Genomic DNA, 27,560 nt, shown 5'->3' with positions numbered 1-27,560 from the left:
GTAGTGTAATAAAGTGGCAAGAATAGTCAGTGGTTCCAAGTAGGCGGCGAGCGACAAAGAGATTGATCACGCGCCCCGCCCTACACTCGAGAGTGCTCAGTCGAACAATTAGAACACGCTTGGTTACTGCTTCTTTAAAATTCATCATGAATTAAAATTTGCACGTTCAGAGAATTGTGGGCGTCGCTGGCTCTTTTTTAGTTTAGTAACTTTAGCTATTTTTCTTTTTGCTTTACGAATATTCATACTCACATACTTACATAGTTTTCTATTAACCTTTTTTTTATATCTTAGGAGTAGATAGTGACAATTTACCGGACTCTGTGTTTCTTGATGGGTGTAACCTAGGTATCTTCAAAGCCCGAGTGAATGGGTTGCTTATGGGTAGACGTGCTCCATCGTAGGCCGCATCATCACTTACCATCAGGCGAGATAGCCAAAGGTCGACCCATCAAAATGTAAAAAAACAAATGAAACACTGAATAGTAAGTTACTTCACCTAAATTCTTCATGTAACGTATCTATTCAAAAAACAAATTATATTACGGAACACTGAATTATTCATTTATTTTACAGACAATTTAGGTTAAGTAAAATAAACAATACTAATAGTAGACACAACACAATAATAAATTAAAATCTAACCACAAAAACAAATGACGTAGTATTAAGTGAGTCTGAAGCAAAAAAAAATTTAAAAAGGCCTAATTTATTTCAGAATTTACTACGGAATATAAAAGAGACAAAGAGCTCGCATTGGCAAATTGATAAGTACGAAATTAAAAGCATACTGTCCCTAGAGAGGCCATATTTCCTCGATGGCCGCAAGCGGTCATTAATTTCCCAAAAGATCGACTGGCTAATTATAAAGGTTTATTCCTAACTGCCCCGCGAGGGTACACTGGCTTTGGCTGTACTCTCTTCATTTACTTACTACATTTGCTTTAGTGTTTTTTTATTTGTTTATCCTTTATTTATAGTAAATCATTGACTACAGTTTTTTACACAGAACTTTTATTTTTCCTGGTTGGAGACTGACCATGTAGGTAAACTGAGAGTCAATGGATGCAATGCAAGTGGCGAATTGTCGTTCGACGTGGAGGAATAAGAAGAAGAATTTCTTCAATAATGATGTAAGGAAAGGTAAGAAGGCAGTAAGGTAATACCCGGCAAAATCAGTCCAGCCATTTCATAGATTACCCAGAACAAACAATAGAAGAAAAAAATGTAAAATCTATTTGGTGGATGTTCAATATTACAAACAGACACTCCAATTTTATTTATTAGTATAGATATAGAGATAGATTCATTAAAATGGTTCACTGAATACAATATTCTCGAAACAGTGACAGTAGGCAGTACCGTTTCTTAGAATACAAATTACTAACACATACTGAACAGATACTCAGATACTGAACAATAATGCCGTATGAGCATTTATCACTATGACTGACATCCGATTAAGTTTCTCGCCTTATGCCGCGAATTGTACAAAATATGTCTCCATACATTGAATAAGTAAGACTTACGTACATGTATGTGGAATTAACTGGAAGATTAGCATATTTTAAAGTACCTACCTAATTCTGTGCCTATTTTAATCTTGAAGATAGGGTATTTGTTATAGTCTTAATGAACAAATAACAAAATACGAAGAGGAGGAACAATTACCCCCCTTCCCAATCTTCCCAATCCCCGAGTCCCCAATAACCCTTAAATTCCTAACCCCCAAAAGGCAACGCACTTGTAACGCCTTCGGTGTTTTGAGTGTCCATAGGCGGCGACGATTGCTTACCATCAGTCTGCTCGTTTACCGGGTTATACCATACAAAAAACCAAATCAACAATCAAATTACTTCTACTATGTAAGAGATACGTTAGGTAACTACTAAAAAGAGTAACCAAATATACCAAAACTCTCAACAAGAACAAAAATATTCACTAACTACAATCTCCTTTAAACGAAGTAAAATCAAATCATTTATGAACCATTGAACAGTGAGTTGTATAAGGAAAAACTTCATTTTAGTGTCATTGCCATGAACACAGGCACACATACACATACATACATTGAGGCAGTATTGACTGTCTGTATGAAGTACTTCCCCTTACACACGACTCTTGAGCACGCAGACCAACATTCCTTGTATTATTGGAAATGTTTATTTTCACATAGTCAGTATCGATCATAATAAGGAAAATGCTCCTAGGCTCCTCGGCTAGGTTTACAAAGAGGTAAACTATTCCGTTATAGTACTGAGTCAGTAAGTCTGCTTATGCGCACAGTGTGAGGCAATTGACTTGATCTATTACATGGAACTTACAACAGAGGGTTTAGTATGAGATAACTTTACGTTACGTTCGACGCTCTGATTGGTTGGTTCATAGGAACTGGCCGATTAGAGTGGCAAATGCGTTCTCGTTTCGATCTCGTCAAACATAAAACGAATTCGTATTAAGGCCTCAGAACAAGCGATAACTTTAACACCCTCGTATACTACTGCAAAGAATTACAAATGTACTTTTTTGCCTATAAAGGCGGATTATTACCTTGATAGTCATCATCATATTCATCATAAATTGACTTCACTTATTTGACTGCAATTATCTATACATATAATAAAATCGTAGAAAAGTGCTGTCTGTACATTGAAAATAAAAATAAAAAAAATAGCAGGGGTTATTGTTATGTCGATGTCGAACCCAAAAATGTAATTAACTTTTTTTTTGTCTGTTTGTCTGTTTGTCTGTTTGTCTGTTTGTCTGTTCGTCTGTGCGCGCTAATCTCAGAAACGGCTGATCCGAGTTGGATGCTTTTTTCACGAATATATTGTGGGATGCTTAAATTTACATTTAGTGTTTGTTTCATGTCAATCGGTTCATAAATAAAAAAGTTATGTCAAATTAAAGAATCACGTCGAACATTCTATGCTTATACCATTAATCTCCGCAACTATTTGACGGATTTGGTTGAAATTTGGTACAGATATAGTTTAGAACCTTAGAAAGGACATAGATATATTTTTATTTCAAAAATCAAAAAATAAAAATAAGAAATAAATTATTTATAAATAATTCTATGTCGATCGTTACACGACTTCGGTTCATGTTATTGTTTTAATTCATCGAAAAAAAGTAAATAAATAGTAAAAAGGTATGAAAAAAATAATATCAATATAATAAAACATTTAGTACAAAGAAAATGCTCTAACGGAGTATAGATAATTCTATGTCGATCGTTACACGACTTCGGTTCATGTTATTGTTTTAATTCATCGAAAAAAGTAAATAAATAGTAAAAAGGTATGAAAAAAATAATATCAATATAATTAAACTTTTAGTACAAAGAAAATGCCCGAACGGAGTATAAATAAATAATCCAAGTTGTCTTTATCCTCGATAGATGGCGTTGGGATCGAAATAGATCGCGCTATGGTTTCGTTACATTCATTTGGTTGGGTATCGGCCGAGCGCTTCGGTACTATCGTAGAAAAAGTGTATTATCAGTCGTATGATTATTTGTCTGTAGTGGTCCTGCTGTTTCGTATATTCTAAATTGGTTTCGTTGTATTTGTCAATTAATAAGTTTATTTGTTGGGTTTTCCTGGTTTTTTGGTTAAACTATTTAACGTAGGTTTAGTTTGATATCGATTATTAGTAGTTACTGTAGTTAGTTTTTTTAATAAAATTGTAAGTCTAATTTATAAATTAATTAGATTAGATTTAAGTCGTTTCTTTTAAATTATTTAGTTTAAGCTTGGTTATTATAGCATAGAGGATAGGTTGTAATATAGTTTCTTTTATAATTGTTATAAATTCGTAATTCGTAGCTTTCTTTAGTTTTAAGTTAGTTTAAGTCCGTTTTTAAACTATTTTTTCAATGCCCTAAGTGAGTATACATCTATTAAATTCAAACGCAGAGCTCATTATGTTGATTTTTGAAGAGTTCCCTGGAATATCTTCCACATCTCATTTTTGAAGAGATCCCGCGAGATCGGGAACTATGTGGTTAAAACCAAAAATTTGCCGGAAGTCACTATTCCACGCGAACGAAGTCGCGGGCAAAAGCTATTTAAGAATATAAATAATAATTAGTGCATCATTAAATAGGTAACATCAGACAAACACAAACTGCATACGGATTTTATTTCTTCCTCTCGCCTGTGACGTCATCCATTCTACCAGTTGTCTACTTAGTATTAAAATAGATGGGCAATCCTGGAGCCTATCGCCAAACGTCATGGAGCTAACAAAATAATCTTGAGAAAAGTTCAATCGCTTCTCTGTAAAGGCTAAACAACTGTCTTTAACATTTTCCTTATATCCTTATTGAATACAGAAGTATATTGTCTAGTTAAATATAGTTATGAGGAAAACAATTCAAATAAACTTTCTTATACATAACTATAATAAGTAATGGTGTATAGAGAGTCATGACATAAGGATAATAATGTAACCATTATACAATTTCTCCACACAATTTCACATACACATGACTCGTAGACCCGGAACAACAATCTGCGGATCAGACATAGAGTTGCTCCATGCGCAAACCCGCGGCACATTGCACGGCAGCCAGTTGCCCAGCTACCGCGCCAAATGTTTAGTATCTATTTGCTGGATACAAAGAGCTGACTTGGTTTTAATACAAAATTGAAACGAAAATATTTAATAAGTTATGTGTCCATTCTTAAGTTCCCATAATATACACCAAGACCTACAATCTCGTCTCTTTGTTAACAATATGCTCAAAAAATTACTAAACAGGTTTTCATACAGATGTGATTCCGATGCTGAAATATTTAGTGTAAAAAACCTTGAATACATCAAGAGGACCTGTAAAATAATACTAAGAAATACAATGTTACTTTAAGAAGTTGTAATAACGTGTGTATCTTCGTAACCCACCTACCTAAAGGAGCAAATCCACTTTCAAAACAACACACGTAAGCGAATTCTCGGAAATACTCCGGTTACTGCTCTATTATCAAATTCTTGAGACAATATTACCTAGAATGTAGGGCTGTAGGCGTCCTACAGACGTTTATACGTATTTGTTGTTATTTTACTTTAGAAACTATTCGCACAAATACTTGTACAGAGGAGGACAGATCCGCGTAATCAGTTTAAAATTTTACTGCTTGATAAATGTCACCTCAAATAGAAAAGTGTCGCAGATTAGTGACGAAATGCATTTAATCCCTTAGTCAGTGGTGAGTTTGATGTTATTTAGCTACCTGTGCGTGTCTGGGCGGTGGCACCACCCAGACACGACAAGACAAACTTAGTGGTGGTCAGGCACATGTGACCACCATAGTACAAAACATACAATATAACATTTTTACTATATTCAGCAAAACTCACATAAATACGCATCATTAAAATAATATAATTCATTCCAAAAATCTGTTTAATAATCCCTAATAATATATTCCATATATCCATAAAATGATTTCACCTCATAATTTTTGCAAAAAAATATTACTAATAGTGCAGGGCCTACCAAAAACCAGTGCAACAATGTACTAAGCAAAAAAATCACATATGTAAGTAACTTAAAATAGTTAAAATTTTTAACCACAAACATCAGTTATTTATTACTAAAGACATCCCCTCTTCCACACATCAATATATCAAAAACGTAGAGAAATCGTAGGAGCAACCACTGAGTGACCACACACAAACTGTGGGGGGTTATCTTCGGATCTATTTGAAGACATTCGCGCTTATTGTTTCCTTGACAAAAGGGCGGTAGTGTCAGTGGCAATTGATCACGTAGCCACCCATCCCTACGTCCGTTCCGATAATATTCTGCACCCTACACATTCGACCACGATTACTTGGCGTTTTTCGAAAACACAATTTTTAAACGCATTTTTTTGTATTTACTGCACATCAGTACTTTGTATATTTAATCGACTCCACCCCCATAGGTTGCCATTGATTGAACTTGATCTTTAGTTCTCTATGTCCCTAGCACTGACACTCACTCTGTTTTAAATCTATATTTCATCAACCTCTATATCACTTACGTCTGTGGTCTCTACTGCTGCTTCATCATCAGCAGCCTATACATACCCACTGCCCTACTTTAGTACTCTTCTCATATGGAGAAGGAACTCTCTACTGTTTAACACTTGGTGTTGGATACATTCCTCGAATCAGGGGATACATACAGTATGTTACGGTACGTATTTGGATTTTTGATACCAAATTTCTCAGTAGTGGCTTAATGCCTAGATATGTGCCCTTCCCGTGCGGGAATTTTTCACTTTCTATATAAAAGACTAACATCAAATTCAATAAAAAAATAAACTTCTCTAAATAAACAAGATTTTGTTGACTCGATAAATTCTGAGCCATCAAAAGGCACTCCAGTTAAGGAATTCTCCGAACCAGCTCTCGTACCTACACAAGTGCCTAGTAAAAAGCTAGTCCTTATGATATCCTGGCTATCATTGACTTAGTATTTCGAGGAAACATGTCGATGTGTTTGACTTACTTTATTTATGTTTACCTTTCATTCAGTAAATTAATTTTAGCCAACTGTTCAATTTGCCAATTTGTTTTGTACAGGAACTGACTCGCAGAAGTTTACCAAACAAAACAAAAGAAGAATACCCAATGCATATCGTTTATAGCAAAAGAAGATTTCCCCAAAAGGCCACAAAAGATCCAAACAAACGTTACGCTGCATTTTATTACAGCCAGTGTACACGGTCCGTTCGTCCGGACCGTTACGGCGCGTCAATTATCCGGAGTCGTTGTGACGGCTCGGATACGGATTGAATTAACGTCGAGAAAAAACGCTCGACCGCGTTATATTAAACCCAGCCAGTTGAGATCAAGTTAACCGATATTAAATGGTGGCTCTGGCTGTTTAATTAAAGATGTGGCTCAACTTTTGCTTAGTGTGCTGGAAAAAATACTGGAAAGTGTTAGTAGACTTAGTATATGTAGTCTAAGGCAGAATAAATTAAGGAGCTTGTTTTTTAGAATTAGTTTGAAGCTAGGAAGTTTTTGAACTAGTAAGGCGACAACCACATTTTGTTGAGTTAATATGCCATACAATTTTTATACAAAATAGAGTTAACTTTAAACTTATGATGTGCCTACTATAGTGATAATTTATGTAAAAACCAATTGCTGTTCGTTAGTCTCGCTAAAACTCGAGGACGGCTGGACCGATTTGGTAAATTTTGGTCTTGAATCATTTGTGGACGTCCAGGGCAAGTCTTAAATATGACAAAAATATCTTTAAGGTGTTATGAAGTTTGGTAGGTCAGCTAGTAAATTAATAAATTAAACATGATTTACTTTCCAAAGCCAGATATCCTTTATAATAAACCTTCAAAAAAATATTATTTGTTCCTAAAAACAAAACTCCATCTAGTACTTCTAACCCCTTGTTCTAAATACGGCAAACATTTCCAAAATCTCCACCACCCAGCCCGCGACTCGTGTCACCGAAACTTTCATTTCCTGAAAACGAACCAGAAATTTTAGCGTTAACTTCTAAAGGTCTTTCTTTATAGACTCCCAAACTTAGAACGACTGTTTTCGAACTGATTATATCAGTTTCACCATTGTTTCCTCCTTATTAAGATAGTTTTTGGGTTTTATTAAAATCGTTAATTTCGTTTGACCTTACGCTTTTTTTTATGTCTTTTATATTTACTTATTTTTTCCGTGTCTTTTTTTGTCATTTGAAAATTCTTTTGCTATACCATTAATGTTTCTTAAAGCGATATAACCTATAATATAATGATGAATATGATAAAACTCTTATTATTTGCATACGATCTTCAAACCTTCAAGAAAAGAGCATATTCCTTTTCAAAAAAGCCGGCAACGCCTACGACTCCTCTGTTGTTGCCATTCACTAGAATTCCACTAGACGGCGTTGATCGCTTACCACCAGGTGACCCTGTCATGCTTGTCCATGCCGCGTTGATCGCATATACAAAATATGTGATTTAGTCATAATAATGAATTTTATATGCCATTAATAAAATTAAATTCTATTAATTAATATCACAAGTAATTCTTAATTTCAAGAGATTAATGTTAAACTAGACAAACACGAATAAATAGGTTCGGTTAACATGCCAAGCCGCGATGCCTGCCAGAACGCCAGCAGAAACCACGTTTGGCACACGTGCCTTGAGTTACAACCTCATAACATTATCTGATGTACCACTAAAACAACATTTACTATTTACTAATAAGAAGTTACCAACAAAATGAACTAGAAGGAAAAGCATAAAAAAGCAAAAACGACGAATTTTTCTTCTGTTTTCATCAGGTTCATTGAGCTTCTTCTGGATTTTTATCAAGACTCTGTATGAGTGTTTTGGTAATTATAAAACGTAGTATGTGCCCATTATTTTATTTTTTTTAGTAGCAACATCCTCCCATGACTTTTCTCGCCTTACGCAATGCGAGAGGGATTGTCTGACTCTTACTGACTAAAACTAAAAACAATATCGTTCCTATTTCTGCTTTTCCAGCTGAGGCTTCGGTAGCCCGCTAGGCAGTCCACAGCTCCGGGTCGGTATCAGCCTTACTGGGCCCCATCTGTGGTGGTCTGATGGCTCTTGGAGGCGCGCGCGGAAAGCTTTTTTATGTACGACTTTTCAGAAAAAAACAAACTAATTAACTTTCTTCTGTCAAATATCATGTAAAAACATTGAAGATAATTCAGCACAAAAGATTTTAAACATCGATTCCTCAGCAACACAGCCCAGCTCTCTTCCTAAGCCCAGTTCTTCTTGAATTTCCATTATTAACTGACGCGAACACTTTGAAACTCACCCGAGATCCAATCGGATCGAATGTCTAGGAATCATTTAATGGGCGAATAGAAAAGTCGAATATAAAATTGAATGAAGTGCAGTTCCATGTTCCTTGCTCCGACGCCCGACGAAGCCTTCAAGACAGTTGATAATTGATTTTGTAACAGTTTCAATAGAATGATTTTATTAGTACCTATTCGGTAGTTGAATGAGGAAAGGCGAGCTTAAATTTCATTTTATCATTCCCATTCAATGGTTCACTCAAGGCTCACGAATGAATGAACATTATTAATACCATATCGCGCGCAGATAACTAAATAAATTATTTTTGATACAAATTTTGTTGAATAAATAATATTGTTTTATTTAAATATGTAAATGGTAAACTTGAATAATGCTGGCTGGTAATGATACCCAATTGTTTATGTAACTATTTGAATTTGAATACAATTAGTTCTTTGATAACAAAAATATTGTAATATTCTTTCGGGTGCTTTGTATTTGAACGATCTTCTCATTTCTTTATTTAAAGCAGATTTTATTATACTACACTTTACATAGATTATTCGAGTAAATATTACATAGATTATTCGAGTAAATATTTTTTTTTTCTAACCCAGTCCTCTATTTATAGAAGTCCCTGTGCTAACATAGCATAGGAGTAAGGTACGTGTAATCATTATATTATTCAACGGTAAATAGATGCTGGTGTTCTTGATTAAATGCTATGATGTCCTTGGTGACTAGGTTACTGATATCAAATTTTAACTTAATGATAATTATGTAGCAACAACTGGATATTCAAATAAATAAATTTAACTTAGACGCAGAATCAGCTGTTAGTTAGGTTACTTATTTAACTTAACATAAGTCTAAATACGTACCTTAAACAACACGTACTTATCCAAATTCAGTTAGGACATTACAAAACGCTACAATCGTACATAGACCATTCGAAACCATCCAGTTTGAAACCACTCATTACGTACAATTTTACACTGCAAACGTGACGGTGAAGCCGGCCTATCTCGATCGCATGAATGCGGCCCAAGTGGGTGCCACGTTTCATTAATCAGGCCAAGGGCTGATCCCATCCCGACTAATTGACGCGCTACTGATAGTCCAATAATGACTGCTTCGCTCCTACATCGAATCCCGTCTAATCTACTGGCCAATACATTATGTATTAACACCACTGGGTGGGTTTAAATGAGCATCCAGTTTAAGGTTTGGGAATGAGTGTGAAATGTTAGGTTCAAGGTTCATGATTGTTGACTTAAAAAGTTTTTAATTAAATATGTTAACAGTTCCTTAGTAAAAGAACAGAGATTATTTGAAATAGTATAATTTAATAGTTTTGTTCAAGCATGCTTTCTCACTCACGTGCGGTGATGCAGAAAATCTTGTGTGTTGTCTTATCTCGCAGAAAAAATAAACACAAATATTTTTATGTTTTCTGCAAGATATATTTCTACTGATGAAGTAGCAAAAATGCTAGGAATACGGCATTCCTGTCAACTATTGAATGATGATAAACCAACATTTTGTCACACAATGCCAGACCCAGTATTTGAATTTAAATGTAGTTTATTTTACCCCATCTTAGAATCTCCTACTAAAATGGCAGCGATACAAACATTTAATAATATACAACAAAATACAGACAGATAACAATTTAAACAGTTTCAACTCCAACTGAAAAAACAAAATCCATTTCATTTGCTTTCCATAATTGCAAAAAGAAATATAGAGAAATAAATACAAAGAAACACTTCCAGGGCCTATCAACACGAATCACAATTACATCTTCGTCAGATCCATTGTGAATATTTGTCGCGTGGGTGTTCCAGAATAGTGAATGGAATCGGTTGATTAATGTTCCCAAAACGAGGGAAATTCGGCCTAAATCAATTCACAACAATTTATAACTCCCTCGATTCCATTAAATTATAATTGTTGTTTTACATTGTTGAGATCGGAATAAGTTTGCCAAACGTCTTGTTTTTAATTGCCAATGAATAATTTATTTGTATGAGTACGTTGTACAATTTCGTCAGTTGTTACATTAAATTAAACTTGAACATATGATAACATCACACATTTTGATCACTAAGAGGACGGTTAAGGGTACACATGTACAAACATGGAACACCCGCGTTCCACCAGTTCTGTTATTGAATCTCATAGAATAATCCTATAAAGAAACACCTGTCTCTTAGAATAATCTCTACATATCTTCTTCTTATCTTCTCTTTAATAATTTCAAGAGATATTTGCGTAAACTGCATAAATGAACATCTTACCTGTACTATGTACGTTATCAGTAGTACTATTCTCTATACAAGTAAGAAAATTAATATTGATTCAGTTCAGAGATAGTAACCACTGGTGTATTGAACCGATCAATGGTTACAGAAGATGTGGTTTGGTTAAAAACTATATAATTTAGGTAGTAGTAAAACCCCTGATCCGGAACTGCGAACCACCTAGCGGTTTTAGTAGGGCTCCGGCTCCGTTTTAAGTCACACTCCCTCTCGCCTCGCCCAAGGCGGAAGAAGCCATTGTATGATTTTCCACCTTTAAAAAAGTTTGTAAAATATGCTACGGTATCTGTACTGAGTGAATATTTATTTTCTTACCTGCATAGTAAATAGCTGTGCTGACTGTACGTAATGATCTAGGATACGTAAAACGAGTTTAAGCGCATGAAAAGGATCAATACAACGCTTAGGAGGACATAACATTAAGCCTATGACTAATGTAATAACTTTACTTACCACTGCATTATATGACTTTCGCAAAATATTAAACAGAATATCTTGTAAGAAATCTTAAAATTAGCATATTTACTTCGATACGTTGTTAGTGTAGGTACTATTTTAATGTTCTTGCTATCTATTTATAACAGAGAGTTAGTTCTTATTAATGGTTCATCGTTAAAACACTAAAAAACTACGTCTTTAACTTTCAAAATGACTGATAACATAATTTGTCTCGCCCTTCGTTAATTTTTTAGTATTTGCTTTTCATTCGGTTTTACGTAGTTGACAGAGATTGATTTTGTGATGTCTGTCTGCCGTTTTAGGTCTTAAGAACAATTAATTAATTTAGGTAGGTACACTCGACAACACTGAGTAATTAGCAGGCCACACATACATACAATACAGCGTTATACATGTGATAGATGTGTCGATGTGTAGCCTGCTAACTAGTCAGTGTTGTCGAGTGTACATACTCGTGAATTTGAAGACTTGTTTTTATCTCCGTTTTTTTTTTGTTTCCTAATATATGAAGTGTTATCTATTCTCCCTGTTTTGTTGTTAGAAGTATAGAAGAGAATTATTATCAGGTTTTAGTTTTTACAGTTCTGTTCCAATGAGACCTCGTGTCTTGCTCAAAAGGTCTAGTGAATTCATTTCTTCCCACACAATTCTAAAACCATCTCAAAAATTAATGTTTCAATACTTACTTAACTTAAACCACTAAGTTGTAGTATTAAACCATCTAAGTGAAAACCGTAAAATGAACTATAAAGTATGTAATAATAGCATTTTAAACGCATTAACTGGCAAGTTTTACGATGTAGCACACTTTGTGCCTACTGTGCTCATAGTTACCACAAACATGTTAATAAAATATCACCCAAGTCCGTAAACCTATTAAAAATTGATGTGACGTTCACCGCCACTGTTTTATGTACACATACGTATATATGTGTATATATGCTTATACTTACATGTATTGTGTATAATATTATGTAAGTATAAGTATATAATGTCACAGTTTTTTGTTACAGACTGCTTCGTTGGCCGAGTGGTTGCAAGTGCGACTGCCGGGCAAGGGGTCTCGGGTTCTATTCCCGGGTCGGGCGAAGTATCACTGGGCTTTTTTCGGTTTTTCGAAAATTTCTCAGTAGTAGCACAGAGTCTGGAAATGTGCCCAGTATATGGCAATAGGCTCACCACCTATTACACGGGACTTACAACATTAATTGTGAAAAGTGGGTTTACACCGTGGCATGACGTGCCATAATGTGCACCTCTGCCTACTCCTTCGGGATTAAAGGCGTGACGATATGTATGTATGTTTTTTGTTACTATGTTGGTGACAGAATTTACTGGAATTTGTGAAGAAAGGTTTTAATAATTGTTGGAAATGGTTTCGTTTTACGAGTACGATGTCATCTCCGCGAACGAGGAACGGTTTCCTAGTAATAGATTTTCATTATTTTGCAAGTATTCTCCGCAAGTCATTAATTTGTTATCCAGTTGGAATAATGAATTATTTGTTGCATGAGAAATAAGAACTGACTTTTGTTATTAAATAGATGGTTGTTTTTTCATTCCAAAATCATAACTTTACACTAACCACATTATTCATAGGCGCGGGCGCGGTTTTGAAACCTACCAACGGCAAGTACCAATGTGACTTTTTCCAAGTTATATGTACTTTGTCAGATTATTTAGACACCTCTGACAAATGGTGAAAGAAAACGATCGTGGAGAGATCTGAACTTATAATTTGTAGTAAATTTGAAATCGCCAACCGGCATTGAGCATACAGGGTTATTAATTAATGTTCGAACCTTCTTCGTGCAAGACGAGTCCTTTGTTCAATAGTGGCCACTTATAGGCTATTGATGTGATTATTCATAAACAACCACTCAATACATCAATTATGGCTGTAGTCTTATGTTAATTAATTTTAAAGAAGAAGTCACCACAACGTAGTACATCTACAACAGCTAAAAATAACAGGTTATTTTGGTTTCCGATAACATAGTTACACTGACCCACTATTTTCCTTAACGGAATCAGACATAAACTATGTAATTACCTCAATTTCCTTATTTTGAATAACATCTGCCTCACTGGTGGATTGGACGTAAACATTACTATCAAAGAAGCAAACGCGAGTACGAATCCTAAGACCAGTAATGTGTTATTGCCTTTTTTATTTTCAAGATTTTTCACTAAAATATTGTAGTTTGAAGTTTGTAGTGTGTCTATAATAGTAGGCTGGCCCGATAGATTTTTTCCTTTTCTAATAATATCTTCTAATTAATTTCATAGCGGGATCCATGACAGTCATTAATGTCCCTGAAACGCGCCGGAATTCAGTGTTCCGGTATTTTCATGGTTGTGTCTACTAAAGATCCTGGCTTAAAGGAGTTGCAGCGGTTTGGGAGGTTGTAGTGGGTTTGTCCCATGGCCTGATAGATGAAATGTATTGATGTGGGTACCTAATGTAATGTAACGATAGCTCACCAGTTAGGTTTAGAATCTTTTATTATCATATTTTGTGGTGTGCACCTTAACCTGCTTGTACACGGAATAACACCCTTAATACTATTTAAAAAAACAACGTTCCACAAACACTGACCCAACCCGTTGACGACGCAAACCAAACAGATTATGTAAAAAGAAAATTCGGATAAAACGGCATCGTTACTCCGTTGATAACAAATGCTATCGGCGAGAAATATTACGCCAATATTACAGGAACCATTACCTGGCACGGGAAGTAGGAGAACAGACAAAACGAATCGTGTGAAATGTTGGTTCCACGCCTACCAGTTGGTGGACAATCGAAAAGAGACTTTGGGGAAGATGGTATACAGTTGATTTTTCGTTGTTAGGGGTTGTGTTTCAAGGGTAGTTAACGCGTATCACGCATTGGGATTGCCGCTTCTGCCCAGGTGGAAGCTTGGTGATCGATTGCCTCTTTGTCGTCTAACTGCGATATTGCGGGAAACATTTCTTCTCTTGTCATCGCCCTTTGCCTTCATTGAAGTGTTGTATTGATGTATTGGCAACCGTAAGTGTTGTTGCTTCATTTGTATTACGTTGTATGAATAAATTGATAGTCCAATTGTATCTGCGACTGTTTAATATGAGGTCACGGGTACCCCAGTAGTCTATCGATCGATTTGAAAATTCTTGAGGCTTATTTTCTTAGGACAACAACAAAACAGGTCCTCTATTTCTATTTCTATCGCTTAGCAACTTAAGCTCGAAAAACAGGACTAGTAAAGGGGTGGTTTTTAGTCAGTAAGAGTCTGACACTACCTCTCGCCTCATTCAAGGCGGAAGAAGTCATTGGATGATTTAACCCCTAAAAAAGATATCTTCGTTTTGCTATTTTAAGCATAACATATAATGAGTATTCCCTATATTCCATGCGTAGATAAACGTTTACCTTCAAAGCAGCATGCTCCTACGTCATAATATGACTAACAAATATGAACATTCAATTTCTTCGCATTGTTATCGCCGTTTGACTTAGGTACCTATATAATGTTCAACGATCTGACGGTAATATGCATAACAATTGAATCTACCGCATTATTCACATATTGAACGTAAGCACTCAACTGTACAATCGTAAACCTCATTAAATTGCAGTCAATCATGACGAGTTAGATAAGATTTGTGCGAGTATTTCTTGTTTTAATATGTATAGGCGATGGTTTTATTCCCAAAGGATTTACCCTGCAACATCTTATGCCAATAAAAATCCTGTATCTTTCTATTCTCTTAGGTATTTTGAGGAAATTCACTGCGCTCTCCTAGTGCGAATGTGTCCCTTATTTTTATTTTTTCCATTTATCTTGAGTATTGGTCCCTGCTCTTGTCATATTAAAAAAAAAAGTATAATCCATATATGTAGAACCTAGGTTATATGTCCCTTAAATTCCTCAGAAAAAAACGATTCTCTCACTATAAAAAACCGAAATCATATCTTAAATCCAATTCAACGTAGGTATTTAATACTACACTTTGGCATTCCATTTTTAGCTACCTACAGCAACGTCACAGTTTTCAAACGAAGTCCAGTTGGCGCATTAGCTAAATTGGCTAATTGGATACCAGCACAGGATTTCACAATTAGCGTGACCTACATTAGGCTTGTTATCGATGATACGAAAACAAAAAGACGGTCACTAACCTCCTAAATTAGAACTTGTTTCGCCATTTCCCAGAGAGTTCAAAATAGCACTAGAAAAAAACCGTTTTCCAGCAATCCACAGAATTAACAGTTAGAGGTAGGTACTCCAAGCCGAACACATTACGCACAGACCCTCGTTTCACTCATTTGTAGGAAGGAAACCGTGATGAGGTCGTCAGAACTGGTTCACAACGGTCCCTCTCTCACCCCTCACTTCGACAAGGAGTGTGGCCGTTTCCTCCTCCCGAACTTTAATAGACATCATTTAGTAAATCACTGGTGTTCCCTTTAATTACGCATCCCAATCTTTCTTTAAAACTTCCCTCGTATTTTGGCATTCAACCTGTAAAGAAGTCTACTCCAAAAAGTTTCTAAACCAAACTTAGAAGTGGGTCCTTTTATTTTTTCGGCACAAATTATTAATAACTCTTGAATCCAGAGATAAATCTCCAATGTAAAACTTGGCAGCAGCAATATCAAGTTATTATGAAACAATGTGTTCCTCGATGTAAGAGGTCTTATAGTTCTTCGTTAATTTTAAATGGGTTCTCGCAAAGCACCTAACGCCTGATTCAACTAACTTTGACTCTCAGCTATCGAACCAAACTGTACTCTCCTATATAAATAAGTTGTGCCTCGGAGCACTGCCACTGAAACCGGCTGTTGACGAACTTAAATTGTGTTTCCGAACCGACTGGGTGTTTGCTTTCGAGATGAGACCCGAAATAGAAAAGATATTTCCAAAAATATTTGTTAAAATAAATTTTGTTTACGAAGAATTATTCACGTTTGTCCAGGAACCGCTTTTAATTGGTTTCTTTGGAAATGTTTTGTTTGAAACTAGGACATTGTGAAATATACTGACAACATCCAGAGCGACAAATTCGGTCCTCGCTTACTCGGCCCCGAGAGTTTATAATATACACGTCGGCGTGTTGAACAGTTTTACTACATGAATGTGCGGATTACGCTGGAAATAAACACAAGGAAAGCGGAATAACGTGACGTGAAATGAAGGACGTAAAAACTGAAAAGCGTCCAGCCATTGTTTCGGAGCTGGCCGTGTTACACGTTGTTATTATTTAGGCGAGCTACGCCGCATTAAACATCAGAAAGTTACCCGTTATAACCTTTAGGCGAGTGTTCCGAAAATAAAGAATGTCAACGCTTCGGCCCGGGTCTCTTGAATATGCTAGGTGAAACGTAAAATGAAATTATTTAGATATTTCCACACCTCGCATTCAGATTCTTTGGAACTTATCTCTGGGCTTTTGTATGGGGGTTTACCCGTTTGCTTTTTGTAAATTAACTTTAGGAAAATTTTGTGAACGCAATAAATCCGGGCGGTATTTTCGGTCCTGTAATGAAGCATTTTGGGTAAATAATTTTCGAAGTAAAAGTTTTTGACCTTACCTTTTCATGTTATTTAAGGTCGGTAGCTTCTAAAACATGGGCTAATGAAACCACAGTATTATCGCATCATCTTTATTTTTCTTGAGCAAATCCTCTTGGGTATCCAGTGTGCGAGAAAAGGTCGGAATGTAATGTGGGTATCTACTCTTTGAACGTAGCAGTAGTACAGTACATGTAATGAGTTTGTAGACATTCAATCATTGTGCATAAGTATTTACATGTACAAAGACACAAGTGAATTTATAATGCTCATCACAAAACATTCATAATTACCTCAATATCACACTTATGAAACAAAAGATAAGATTGAATTAAAAAGCACTTGCATACGAATGCATTGTACTCGTACGCAATAAAAAATGCAATAAAAGGCAACATCTAGCCGCTGTACTATTGCTCAGTGGCCAGCAGTGAGGCAGTAACAAGCTGTTGATAAATTAAGTTGTCGACTCGACAACAGGGAGGCACTCGAAATTACTCGACCGACGCAGTATTGTGCGACTGCGCTTTTTATAGCCATTTTATGTCGCTTTATCGCATTTCTTTGCGACATTAAACGTAGTTTACTTTATTTCCATTTCATAATATTGGTTATTTATATGATATTGGTAAGTATAAGATATTATTTGAATGGGTTAATTGTTGCTCTATAAAAGATTACCGTTTATATATTTTTCCAAATAAATTATATACCTACAATATCGGTCAAGCTTATATTAATTAATTTCTCAAAATATCTAATTTCATAAATTGGTCCTTTTAAGATAGAATGTCTAGAAAGATACCTACTTAGGCTGATTTTTTGATAAAATATAAATGTTTTACTTTTTATAGAGTTTCTCGTCTTATTCATTTTAGTCTGGTTTGTATTATTTTTTTCCAAGAAATGCTAAAGCCTAACAACCTAAATTAGCTGATAAAGTTCTCAGCAGAAACGATTTTCCGTCTAGACTCACAAATCTTTTGACGTCAAAGCTTTCTAAGGGACATTGATAGAGTAAGTGATATGATGTTCTTACTTCCTACGCGTCTTTCGAATTCCGTTTTATATGACTTAGAGAATAGAGAGACTTATGAAATAAATAATAATATAAGTACAATATTCATCTTCTTAATTGTAATATAACGTAACGCCTGTATAATGTAACGCCAACTTTGCATCAGTTAAGTTATGGGTTTCATCGAAAAAGAAGATATGATCTTACCGTGCCCGGACACCGTAAGTGCGGCTGCGGACGGCGAGCAGGGGTAGCACGCCGCACGACTAGAACTAGACCTGTGCTTACGGCGTCGCGTTCCGCGCGCCTCAAGAAGCCATCAGACCACCACACTGCCTAGCGGGTTACCGAAGGTCCGGCTCGAAAAGCAGAAGTAAGAACGGGGTGGTTTGTAATCAGTAAAAGCCTGATACCTTACTGTACGACCCTTGAGAAGAACATATTTATCATTGAAAATCGTAGAAAACTATTTTTCTCTCCATGTCTGTTACTAACTCCGGGCCTGTATCCTATGTCCCCCAGTTATCCACGAGACGGATATTGTTTCTCAACTGGCAAGCACTTAGAAAAATTACAATTACTTCAATGAAAAGAAGATTTCATATTGCCTCAGCCTTTATTGTTTATCTTTAGTCCTCTTATAGTGATATTGTGTTCTTTTGTTTACCACAGGACTTAAAGATAACATTACCTTTTTTGTTCTACAGTGTGCTGTTTTTTTACTACTTAAGTATTAGGTAATCTATATAAATAAAAAAACATACCGACCCAATTGAGAACCTTCTCCATAATCATTTTGGGAGATTTGATTCCTGCATCTGGCTAAGAGTAAAAGGATTTTTTATAGGACACCTAAGTCGTTATACGTTGACCTCTAAACGACCAAACGATTCGTCTGATTTTTTATTGACTTTGTCTGTAAACAAAAACGCGGGTCAAAGGACCACGTTTATTATTAATAAATATTTTTTAAACTTATTGCATTTCTATAGACGCTCACTACTAATACTAACCTGTCATTTTGCAGCAAATAAAAATTACTTTGTGGTTACAAGCTAAACACAATCGCAACAGACAATGCTGGGTAACTTTTTTATAAATAAAAATAAAAAAAAAGAAAGAAACGTCATAATTAATTAACTTCAACATTATTCCATTAAAAAAAAACTCTAAAGTAAAGAGGAAAAATATTTCATACTGGCAGAGAGTAACAGATAAATCTTGCTTTGTAGAATGGCATATTTTATAATTAAGTACAAGGGAGTTTATTCTGGGCCCGAGGCGTTTTACCGTATTTCTTTTAATACTGTCTGTTGCAGAAAAACTGAACACTGAACAAAGCAAACTGAATAATGATAGTATAAGTTAATAATAATGTTTTAGATTCTCAGTGACGGGCGACCCTTGCTACAAAGATAAAATGACAACAAAGAAAATATTTATTCCAGATGCTTAGTAAACAGTAGATTTTTATCTCAATGTCCTGATTCACTGATCTAATTAATCATCGAAAGGATGAACAAACGGATGGATTGAAATGAATGGATGGAAAGGAACGAAGGAAAATGTGCAGCTTTTATCGGAAATTAATCCGATATCTACTGATAAAATGTATGCAATCAATTTTCGGTAGTACCTATTGTAATTAAGTCTTTGACCGCCAATAGAAAACTGTTGAAGGCAAATCTTTCGCTAACGTCGGTCACCGGTGGCCACCACGGCGTTCAATGTGTTAATAACAAATGATTATGCAAATATGCACATCTTGGGGTACCGACTTCTTAACTTTGAGTAGATGTTATGGGTCTACTAAGAGGTCTCAGTGATCCTTACAGGTGTAGAGGGTGGCCACCAGAGTGGTTTTAGTGAGGTAAAAATCCCACACTCCCTAGTCTTTCATCCCCAAAAAGCTAAACACCGATAAAAGGTTCGATTTTCTTTAACGAAGTTTTCAAGTTTTTAACAACTCTCTTACAACATAACTTCGAGATCCACCTACAAACGGTAAGGTTTCAGCCACAACACAATCAGGAAGTCTTTGTTCATTGAGAGTTAGCCATTAATACTAAATCAAGTTAATCCCATCCCTCGATCCTCGACAGGACCACAAACACTGAGCCATTACATTATTGTCTTTCACTAAACAAACAGATTCAGTATTTGGTGAATTGGATTTATTATGCTAAACAGTATTTATTACTTAATCACTGTAAATCATTATTACTTTTTTGTGGGGGCGAATCATTCAATTACTTCTCCTGCCTTGGGTGAGGTGAGAGGGAGTGTCAGATTCTAAGTAACTAAAAACCAGCCCGTTACTACTCCTGCTTTTGGAGCCGGAGCCCCGGTAATACACTAGGCAGCCTGAAGCAAAACATTATTTCTTAAAGTCACTATAAATAACTTGTATTATTAATGTATAAAAAATAATTTATTCTTTTTTGTTTTTGTACCTTATACGTCACCACGTGATAATAGGTTAATTTCGTTGTGTTAACTAAGTCCAAAATAATGTATTTGTGTGACACGTTAAACCCGTATTGTTGCTTACTATAAGCCTCATAAAAAATCTAGACAAGTAAACCAGCAATAAGAACCACAATCAATCTGGGACAGAAAGAAGTTCATTCACCTTCTCATAAAGTAATTACAGGATGAATACGTAATATAAGAATTTCATAAACTGTTGACATAATGACACATACATATCAGTATCCGGAGCTGCGGACTACTAGTGGGCAACCGGGGCTCCCGCTCGAAAAGCACGAGTAGGAACGGGGTGGTTCATAGTCAGTAAGAGTCTGACTTCCCCTTCAATCCCCCCCCCCCCAAATCCCCTCACCCCCTCATAAAAAAACACTTATAAGTATATCCTTAATGCACTGTAATCCTAATTTACTTAGATAAGAAATGACGTACTGTATATAGAATAATTATAAATGCAAAAATTAACAGGAAAATGAATGACAAACATTGTAAACTGAATATTTACCTCTAACCCACAGATAACAAGAACATACAATGATAACTGTTCACAATACCAAACAAACATCACCCTGTTTAAAGATTCATACAAACAAAGGATAATCAACTTTAATCTCGTTCTGATATAGTGGTAAATTGAATGACGAATACGGAATGTATCACTTGCAATTCTATGCCAGAGCAATTGACTCAGGGTATTCCCTCCACATACAATATTAATGTGGTAGCGTATAGTGCGAAGCGACTGATTGCACGGGACTGTTTCTGCGGTATCCATTTCCGTCTGAACACGACTGTAAATACGTTACGAGAATAGTTTAGCGGCAATGTATGTTTAAGTGAAATGTATTTAGATTTGGTCGTGTTGTTTATCGATCTGGTGGTATAGTTTGGGTGAAGTTATACGTGGGTCTGAGTTAGTATAAATAAGGTGGAGCTTGGAAAGTTCCGCACACATTGAAAGGTTTCAGTCATGAAGGCTTGCGTGGTTCTCGCTCTGCTCCTCGTCGCTTTTGCGGTCGCGACCTCCGCCGCTGATTTAGGACATACAGGTTTGTGAAGTTTATCTTATTGCTACAATATTTAAAGGCCTTTCGTACCATTATTGACTATAATGTTTTGGAACCAAGTTAGACTTGTTCAACGCTTTATTATTATTATAATTTTTTTTTGTTTTTACCGTTCTTTTTATAAAATACTAGGTTTTGCCAGCAGCTTCGCCCGCATTCCTGAGGGATATAAAAGTACCTAAATTTCATAAAAATCCGTTCAGTAGTTTTAGTGTGACTGACGGAAAAACATCCAAACGAACAAACAAATTATCACATTTATAATATAAGTTTATACGGACGTTTTGATCATAATATGAATATAGAACAAATAAGAAATCCTCCTCTTTTAACTTTATACGAAAGCCATATTTGTTTATCATACGATATACGTGAAATGAGATATATTTCATTTACAAATATTTTACGAAATATTAAATGATTCTTTTATTTTTTTATTTTTCCAGAGGCATCTCATAGAGTGAGAAGAGAAACGATCAGAGGACCGGAGTTCCCGAACCGATGCGTGTTTTACGAGTGCATTGCTAGTTGCAGACAACGAGGTTACAAGTCGGGTGGCTACTGCACCATCAATGGATGCCAATGTCTGCGATAGTTACGTACAATAATTGAATTTTGTATTGGGTTCCGCGCTCTCCATCTTGCCATGTTTGTATTATTAATTGTAAGCCAAAAATGAAATAAAATTTTCTACATTTTAATTTATTGAATTTATTTATGCTTAGCCCTTTTTTAAGCAACACTTGCTTTTTCTACCTTCCTATACACGAGTACCTGTTCCTTTAGTTCCAGTAGCAGCAGTAGTAGCGGAATAGCATTTCCAGTAGCATATTTACAAGACAAAAAATACTTCAGTACCTGGGTTACTATGGACCGTCAACTCAAAATAATTTATTTATTTATTTATTTATTTATTTATAAAAACTTCCTACACTCTCATGACAGGATTTTCCCAATTCGACAGTGAGGCTTAACCTAGTGTACATAATAAACTTAAGGAACTAAAAAGAAATTATACAAAAAATAGGAGAAAAAGAAACAAAACACAATCAAAATGAAGAAACCCTTACTAACTACTAAATTACCTTACATAATAACATAATTAACTATAACAATAACAACAGTAACATACTACAACTAACCTACAAATAACATAAAATAAACTAAGAACATAATAAGGAACTATTCACCATCGTAACTTAAAATAAACAATAATACTTTTGTGAATTCACTCGAAGGAGCTGTAAATATGTCAATCTGATTGTGGAGCTTATTGATGGTACGGATTGCGCGAGTCAGTGGTGCTTTAGCGAGAAGATTGGTCCTCGCCGTTGGCACTGCCAATATTGGCGGGCGCCGCCGTCTCCACACGTAGCGGTCTGGTACAGACAGACTCAGGTGACGCAGAACTCCCGGGTTATGTTCCAGACCTCGGAGCAACCTCACCAAGTAGGCAACTAAGGCAAATTTCCGCCGTACACCGAGCTGATTGTACCCCACCATGCCGAGCACAAACAAAGTGGGATACATCAGCGGGTAATACGGATATACCCCATACAGCTTCCAGTACAAATGTCTGGTGAACTTGTTCTGTACGCGTTCCAACATTAATGTGTACTTTGCCTCATGCGGATCCCATATGACAGCACTATGTTCCAGATGACTCCTGACTAATGCGTCATACAGGACCCTAACTGTTGCAATATTGGTGAAGTTTCTCGTCTGCCTCAAAACAAAACCTAGGTTCCTAAATGCCCTTTTGCAGATCTTCATAATATGTTCGCGAAACGACATTTCCCGAGTCACAATAACCCCAATAATGACGAGAAGATCCAGAAAATATAATAAAACAACTTCTTTCTTAACATTTCCTAAAGAAATAGCAATAGTTGGTGTGGTGGCTGAGCGACCAGCTGCCGTGCAACGTATAGCGGGTTCAATGCCCGCACGGAGCAACTCTTTATGTGATCCACAAATTGTTGTTTGGGGTCAAAATGTGTATGTTTGTAAACGCACCCACGACACAAGAGAAAATCCTAGAGTGGAACAAAAAACTGATGAGGCCATAAAAATGCACGATAGTCTTTTGATGATGATTGATTGACGATATTTTAAATTTTAAATACACAACTAAGGAATTCGAGTGTTCGCTCAAACAGTTGAAATCCTAAGGGATAACCAAAACAGCTTCCGTCAATTTATTTAAACAAATTAATTAAATTCTGAAGATTGTCGATCATCAAGTAGTTGGAATTGTGGCAGATTTGTATTTGCATTCCGGGAATAACCACCGCCAAGGCTTTTGTTTAAGTCAATAGTTTAATTTTGAGTTCATGTCATTTAAATTGTTTATTTAAGTGTTGGTAATATTCCAGTATTTACGAATTTCCATTACTTGGCTATACATTTTAATGATGTTCATTTTCTCAAGTGACACTTTTATTGACCAAAAAATGTTTGGCATAATCGATCGCTATTACAGTCTTTTCCACTGAAAAGACAAGTTGATATTAAATGAAAACCAAGCGTTATTTTGTAAATTAAAATTTTATTAATACTTAAAGATAACATAAATAAATCTTACTAATACAAAATTAATAAATGCAATATTGAGCAATAACAACAGTAATGCCTACATAGAACATTATTACAACATAAAGGATTAATATTTCCCTTTGTTTACCAATAGATAAGGAGATCTGAAGTACGATGGAATGGTAGTAGGAATGATAATGGCATTGGATTTGTCCCTAATGTAGACAACACTCTTCGAACCCGTACCGTAGTAATAGGCTTGAAGGACAAGCTTGGAACAATAACTCGGGTTCTTCGAAGGAAAGTCGGAAGTGATCTTGTAGGTAATATGAATAGTCTTCGTGGATCCACCATTAGGATTGTAGTAGTTCCTATCAGCCCAACCAGCAGCCTGACGAGCGACTGAGTTATCAGGACAACGGTAGACTGTGGTCCAATCAGAAGCGTGTTCATCAAACCATTTGTCCTTGGGAATCTGTCTGTTATTGTCACTGATACCTGACATGAAGCCATCGCCCCCAGGCATTTCTAGAACCCAGTAGTCAGAGGTCATGATCGCTGCATGACCAAGCAATCCACCAGTGCCTCGACCGGAGATCAAAATGTCTCCTTTCTTCACGGTATTTACAAAAGCCCTTTTGTTATCAGCTGTGCTGCGTTTGCTAATTTTTCTTTGGAACATGGACTCATTTGTATCAGGTAGTATTCCGTAGTTGTTCATGATGAGCCATTCCTGGTAATCCAGTGGGTGGCTGCCGTTTATTGCCATGTATTCGTTGTAAGTGTCCTTGAAGACGTTGGTCTCATCGTGTGCGAATGATTCGAGAGAATATTTTTCAGGATCAATGATTCCCAACTCGACACCGAGGTTGTAAACTGCTGTCGTTTCATTTGAAATAACTTCTGTTGGTTCTGAAAGAAAAGAAATGAATTAGAAAACCATTAAAAAAACTACAAGCTTATTTTCCAGAAAAAAATCCGAATATATTCAAATCGAAATAGTCCCTAACCCAATAGTACAGTAACCCGTTCAATGCCTGCCCTAGAAGGCGGAGATTCGAACTCAATGCCAAGATTTACTCTACCACACAAAGAAAACTCAACACTTGGTTGAGTTAATTAATCAAAGTGACAAAAACAAGAAATAGAAACAAGGAGAGATATAGTTAAAAAAAAAGCAAATAATATCTTACCCAAATCAAGGGTTTCAGTCAAAGACATGCTTTGACACCCCACCGCCAACAGGACCACACAAAACACTTTCGTATACTCCATGATGATGTTTCTCTTCAAATGTAACTAATTACCTGATTCGGTCCATTTTATATACAAATACACTTACAATTAGGAAACCCACTCGAGATTACAGAATAGGGGATGTACTGCAAATAACGCAGTTTCTTTGTAAATCGGACTTCACAATAGGTGACACATTTTAGGGAAGTTGATTAGTTATATATATAAGTATAGCTGTTGTTTATATGCACAAATTCATGATAATTTATGATTCATAACTGAAGCAGTATGGTGAGTACTCACGTATACATTTGTTGGCAGTTTTAATTACGTATCAATGTTAATTCAATTTAGGGTTTGATGCTTGAGTTCAGTAAAGTTTATTATGCAATTTTCGATGTTCTCCTGTTTCGTGGGTGTTTTACAAACATATACCGGTAAACTATGGCAACTTTACCGGACCCTTGGCAACTTTACCATACTATAGGTATTCAGTATAAACTCATTTATCTAAAAATCTACCCACTAGAATTCTGTTTTGTAATAGTAGTATTTTTTAGACATTAAAAGGAAATATTTACTATATTTTGCGTAGACGCAAGACTGCTATTATGCCAGTAATGGCCGTCACAGTGTACGGTGTGAAAACGTGCTAAAAGTTAGCTGTTACTAAATTGTGCTCACAGAGCCTTAATTATATGTCACAGGTGAGTGAAATTTTGATCTTGAATGTATAATATAGTTGGGATTACTGTTGTAATGTCAGCAATTGCTTTTTCTTTAATTTATTGATAAATAATCGCTTCGGTAATGTTGACACAGGTTAGGTAAAGTTGCCACGGCCTGCTTTGTGGCAACTTTACCTACAGTTAGGGTTGGCAATAAATGTTTTTTTCTTGTTTGTGTGTATGTAACCATTTTCGAATACCTAAATTTCCCAGCATAATAGTGAATATCCTGGATGATAAGTTATAATGTATTTAATAATACCTTTTGTTTTAGAGCCAAAATGGCTCACATGAAACAAAACCGAAGATAACTCGGAGTTAGACAATATAAAAAGTATACGAAAGTAATGTTAAAATTAGCTATGGAGATAGTGAAGTCAAAAAATTAAAAATTCAAAAGATTAAACATTATTTTGTAGCCTTTTTTTACAATTTTAAACATAAATACTTAAAATTTTAGAACTTAATTTAGTTTAAAAGGGAACAATATTTATGTCAAATATTTATGCTTTTTTTTAACTTTAGGTTTAAGGTTTATAATTTTTTTTTTAAATATACATGTCATAAAAATAATTCTCATTTTTTGACAACCCCGAGCGTAAGAAATTATTTGTATGTAAATTACGATGAAACCCGTGGCAACTTTCCCGACTGTCTGTGTAGCCGTTATCTTTATAGATTTCCTCATATTGTTTGCATTATAATACGAAGAGATCCTAGATGAAGCCCTCTGTACCTCAACAACTCTTTAATATGCAATACACGATGAATACGGCGCGTAGGTAAAGTTGCCAAAAATTTGGTATCTTTACCCATGTTGTTTTTTCTTTACTACGGCTAAAGTAAGCGTTTGTATATAATGACGATTACGGTAAAGTGAGCCAGATAGACTACAATTCTAAATATATAGTTTTGGTTTCTATGCGTCTTATGGTTAAAAATATATTTCGATTTTTGTTCCAAAATATGGTAAAGTTGCCATGTTTTAGGTAATTTAAAATACACCTGACACCCAGACCCGAATCAACAATTTGTGGATACAGAGAGCATACAAAAAGTCGCTTTGTGCGGGAATCGAACCAGCTGCCCGTTGCACGGCAGCCGGTTACCCAGACACCGAGTTATCGGTGCAGTCGAGTATCAATTGCTCACGAGGTTAGCATAGATGGTAATATCGATTCTTCTACTTGTTATTATGAGCCCATATCATAGGGAGTGCGCCTATTGAAATGACCGGACAAAATTTGACGTATTGTTACTGAGAATTTTCGAAAATTCTAATAATATATTTCTCGATCCAGAAATCAAATCCAATATTTCTCTCATCGTGCGCATAGGATCACCACAGAACCA

The 27,560-nt window shown here is 35.7% G+C and overlaps 3 protein-coding genes across 3 annotated transcripts; 1 reads left to right on the top strand and 2 right to left on the bottom strand.

The window, feature by feature from the left end:
- The first annotated feature begins 21,349 nt into the window (after positions 1–21,349).
- LOC118263504 (gallerimycin-like) lies at positions 21,350–22,409 on the top strand. Its single transcript, XM_035575537.2, has 2 exons — positions 21,350–21,690; positions 22,155–22,409. The coding sequence occupies exons 1-2, from the start codon at positions 21,612–21,614 to the stop codon at positions 22,301–22,303; spliced, it is 228 nt and encodes a 75-aa protein (XP_035431430.2). The 5' UTR covers positions 21,350–21,611; the 3' UTR covers positions 22,304–22,409.
- A 481-nt stretch (positions 22,410–22,890) lies between these two features.
- LOC126912626 (uncharacterized) lies at positions 22,891–23,502 on the bottom strand. Its single transcript, XM_050705639.1, has one exon. It carries the CDS (start codon positions 23,500–23,502, stop codon positions 22,891–22,893), a length of 612 nt encoding a protein of 203 aa, XP_050561596.1.
- Positions 23,503–24,236: 734 nt separating this feature from the next.
- Positions 24,237–25,596, bottom strand: LOC118263493 (uncharacterized 30.3 kDa protein). Its single transcript, XM_035575525.2, has 2 exons — positions 25,437–25,596; positions 24,237–25,155 (listed from the first exon to the last, which is right to left on the bottom strand). Exons 1-2 carry the CDS (start codon positions 25,516–25,518, stop codon positions 24,371–24,373), a joined length of 867 nt encoding a protein of 288 aa, XP_035431418.2. The 5' UTR covers positions 25,519–25,596; the 3' UTR covers positions 24,237–24,370.
- Positions 25,597–27,560: the final 1,964 nt, after the last annotated feature.

The sequence above is a fragment of the Spodoptera frugiperda genome, chromosome 27, assembly GCF_023101765.2.
Source record: "Spodoptera frugiperda isolate SF20-4 chromosome 27, AGI-APGP_CSIRO_Sfru_2.0, whole genome shotgun sequence".
NCBI lineage: Eukaryota > Metazoa > Arthropoda > Insecta > Lepidoptera > Noctuidae > Spodoptera > Spodoptera frugiperda.
The sequence above is the reverse complement of the archived record's forward strand: the minus strand, read 5'-3'. Positions and strand labels throughout refer to the sequence as shown.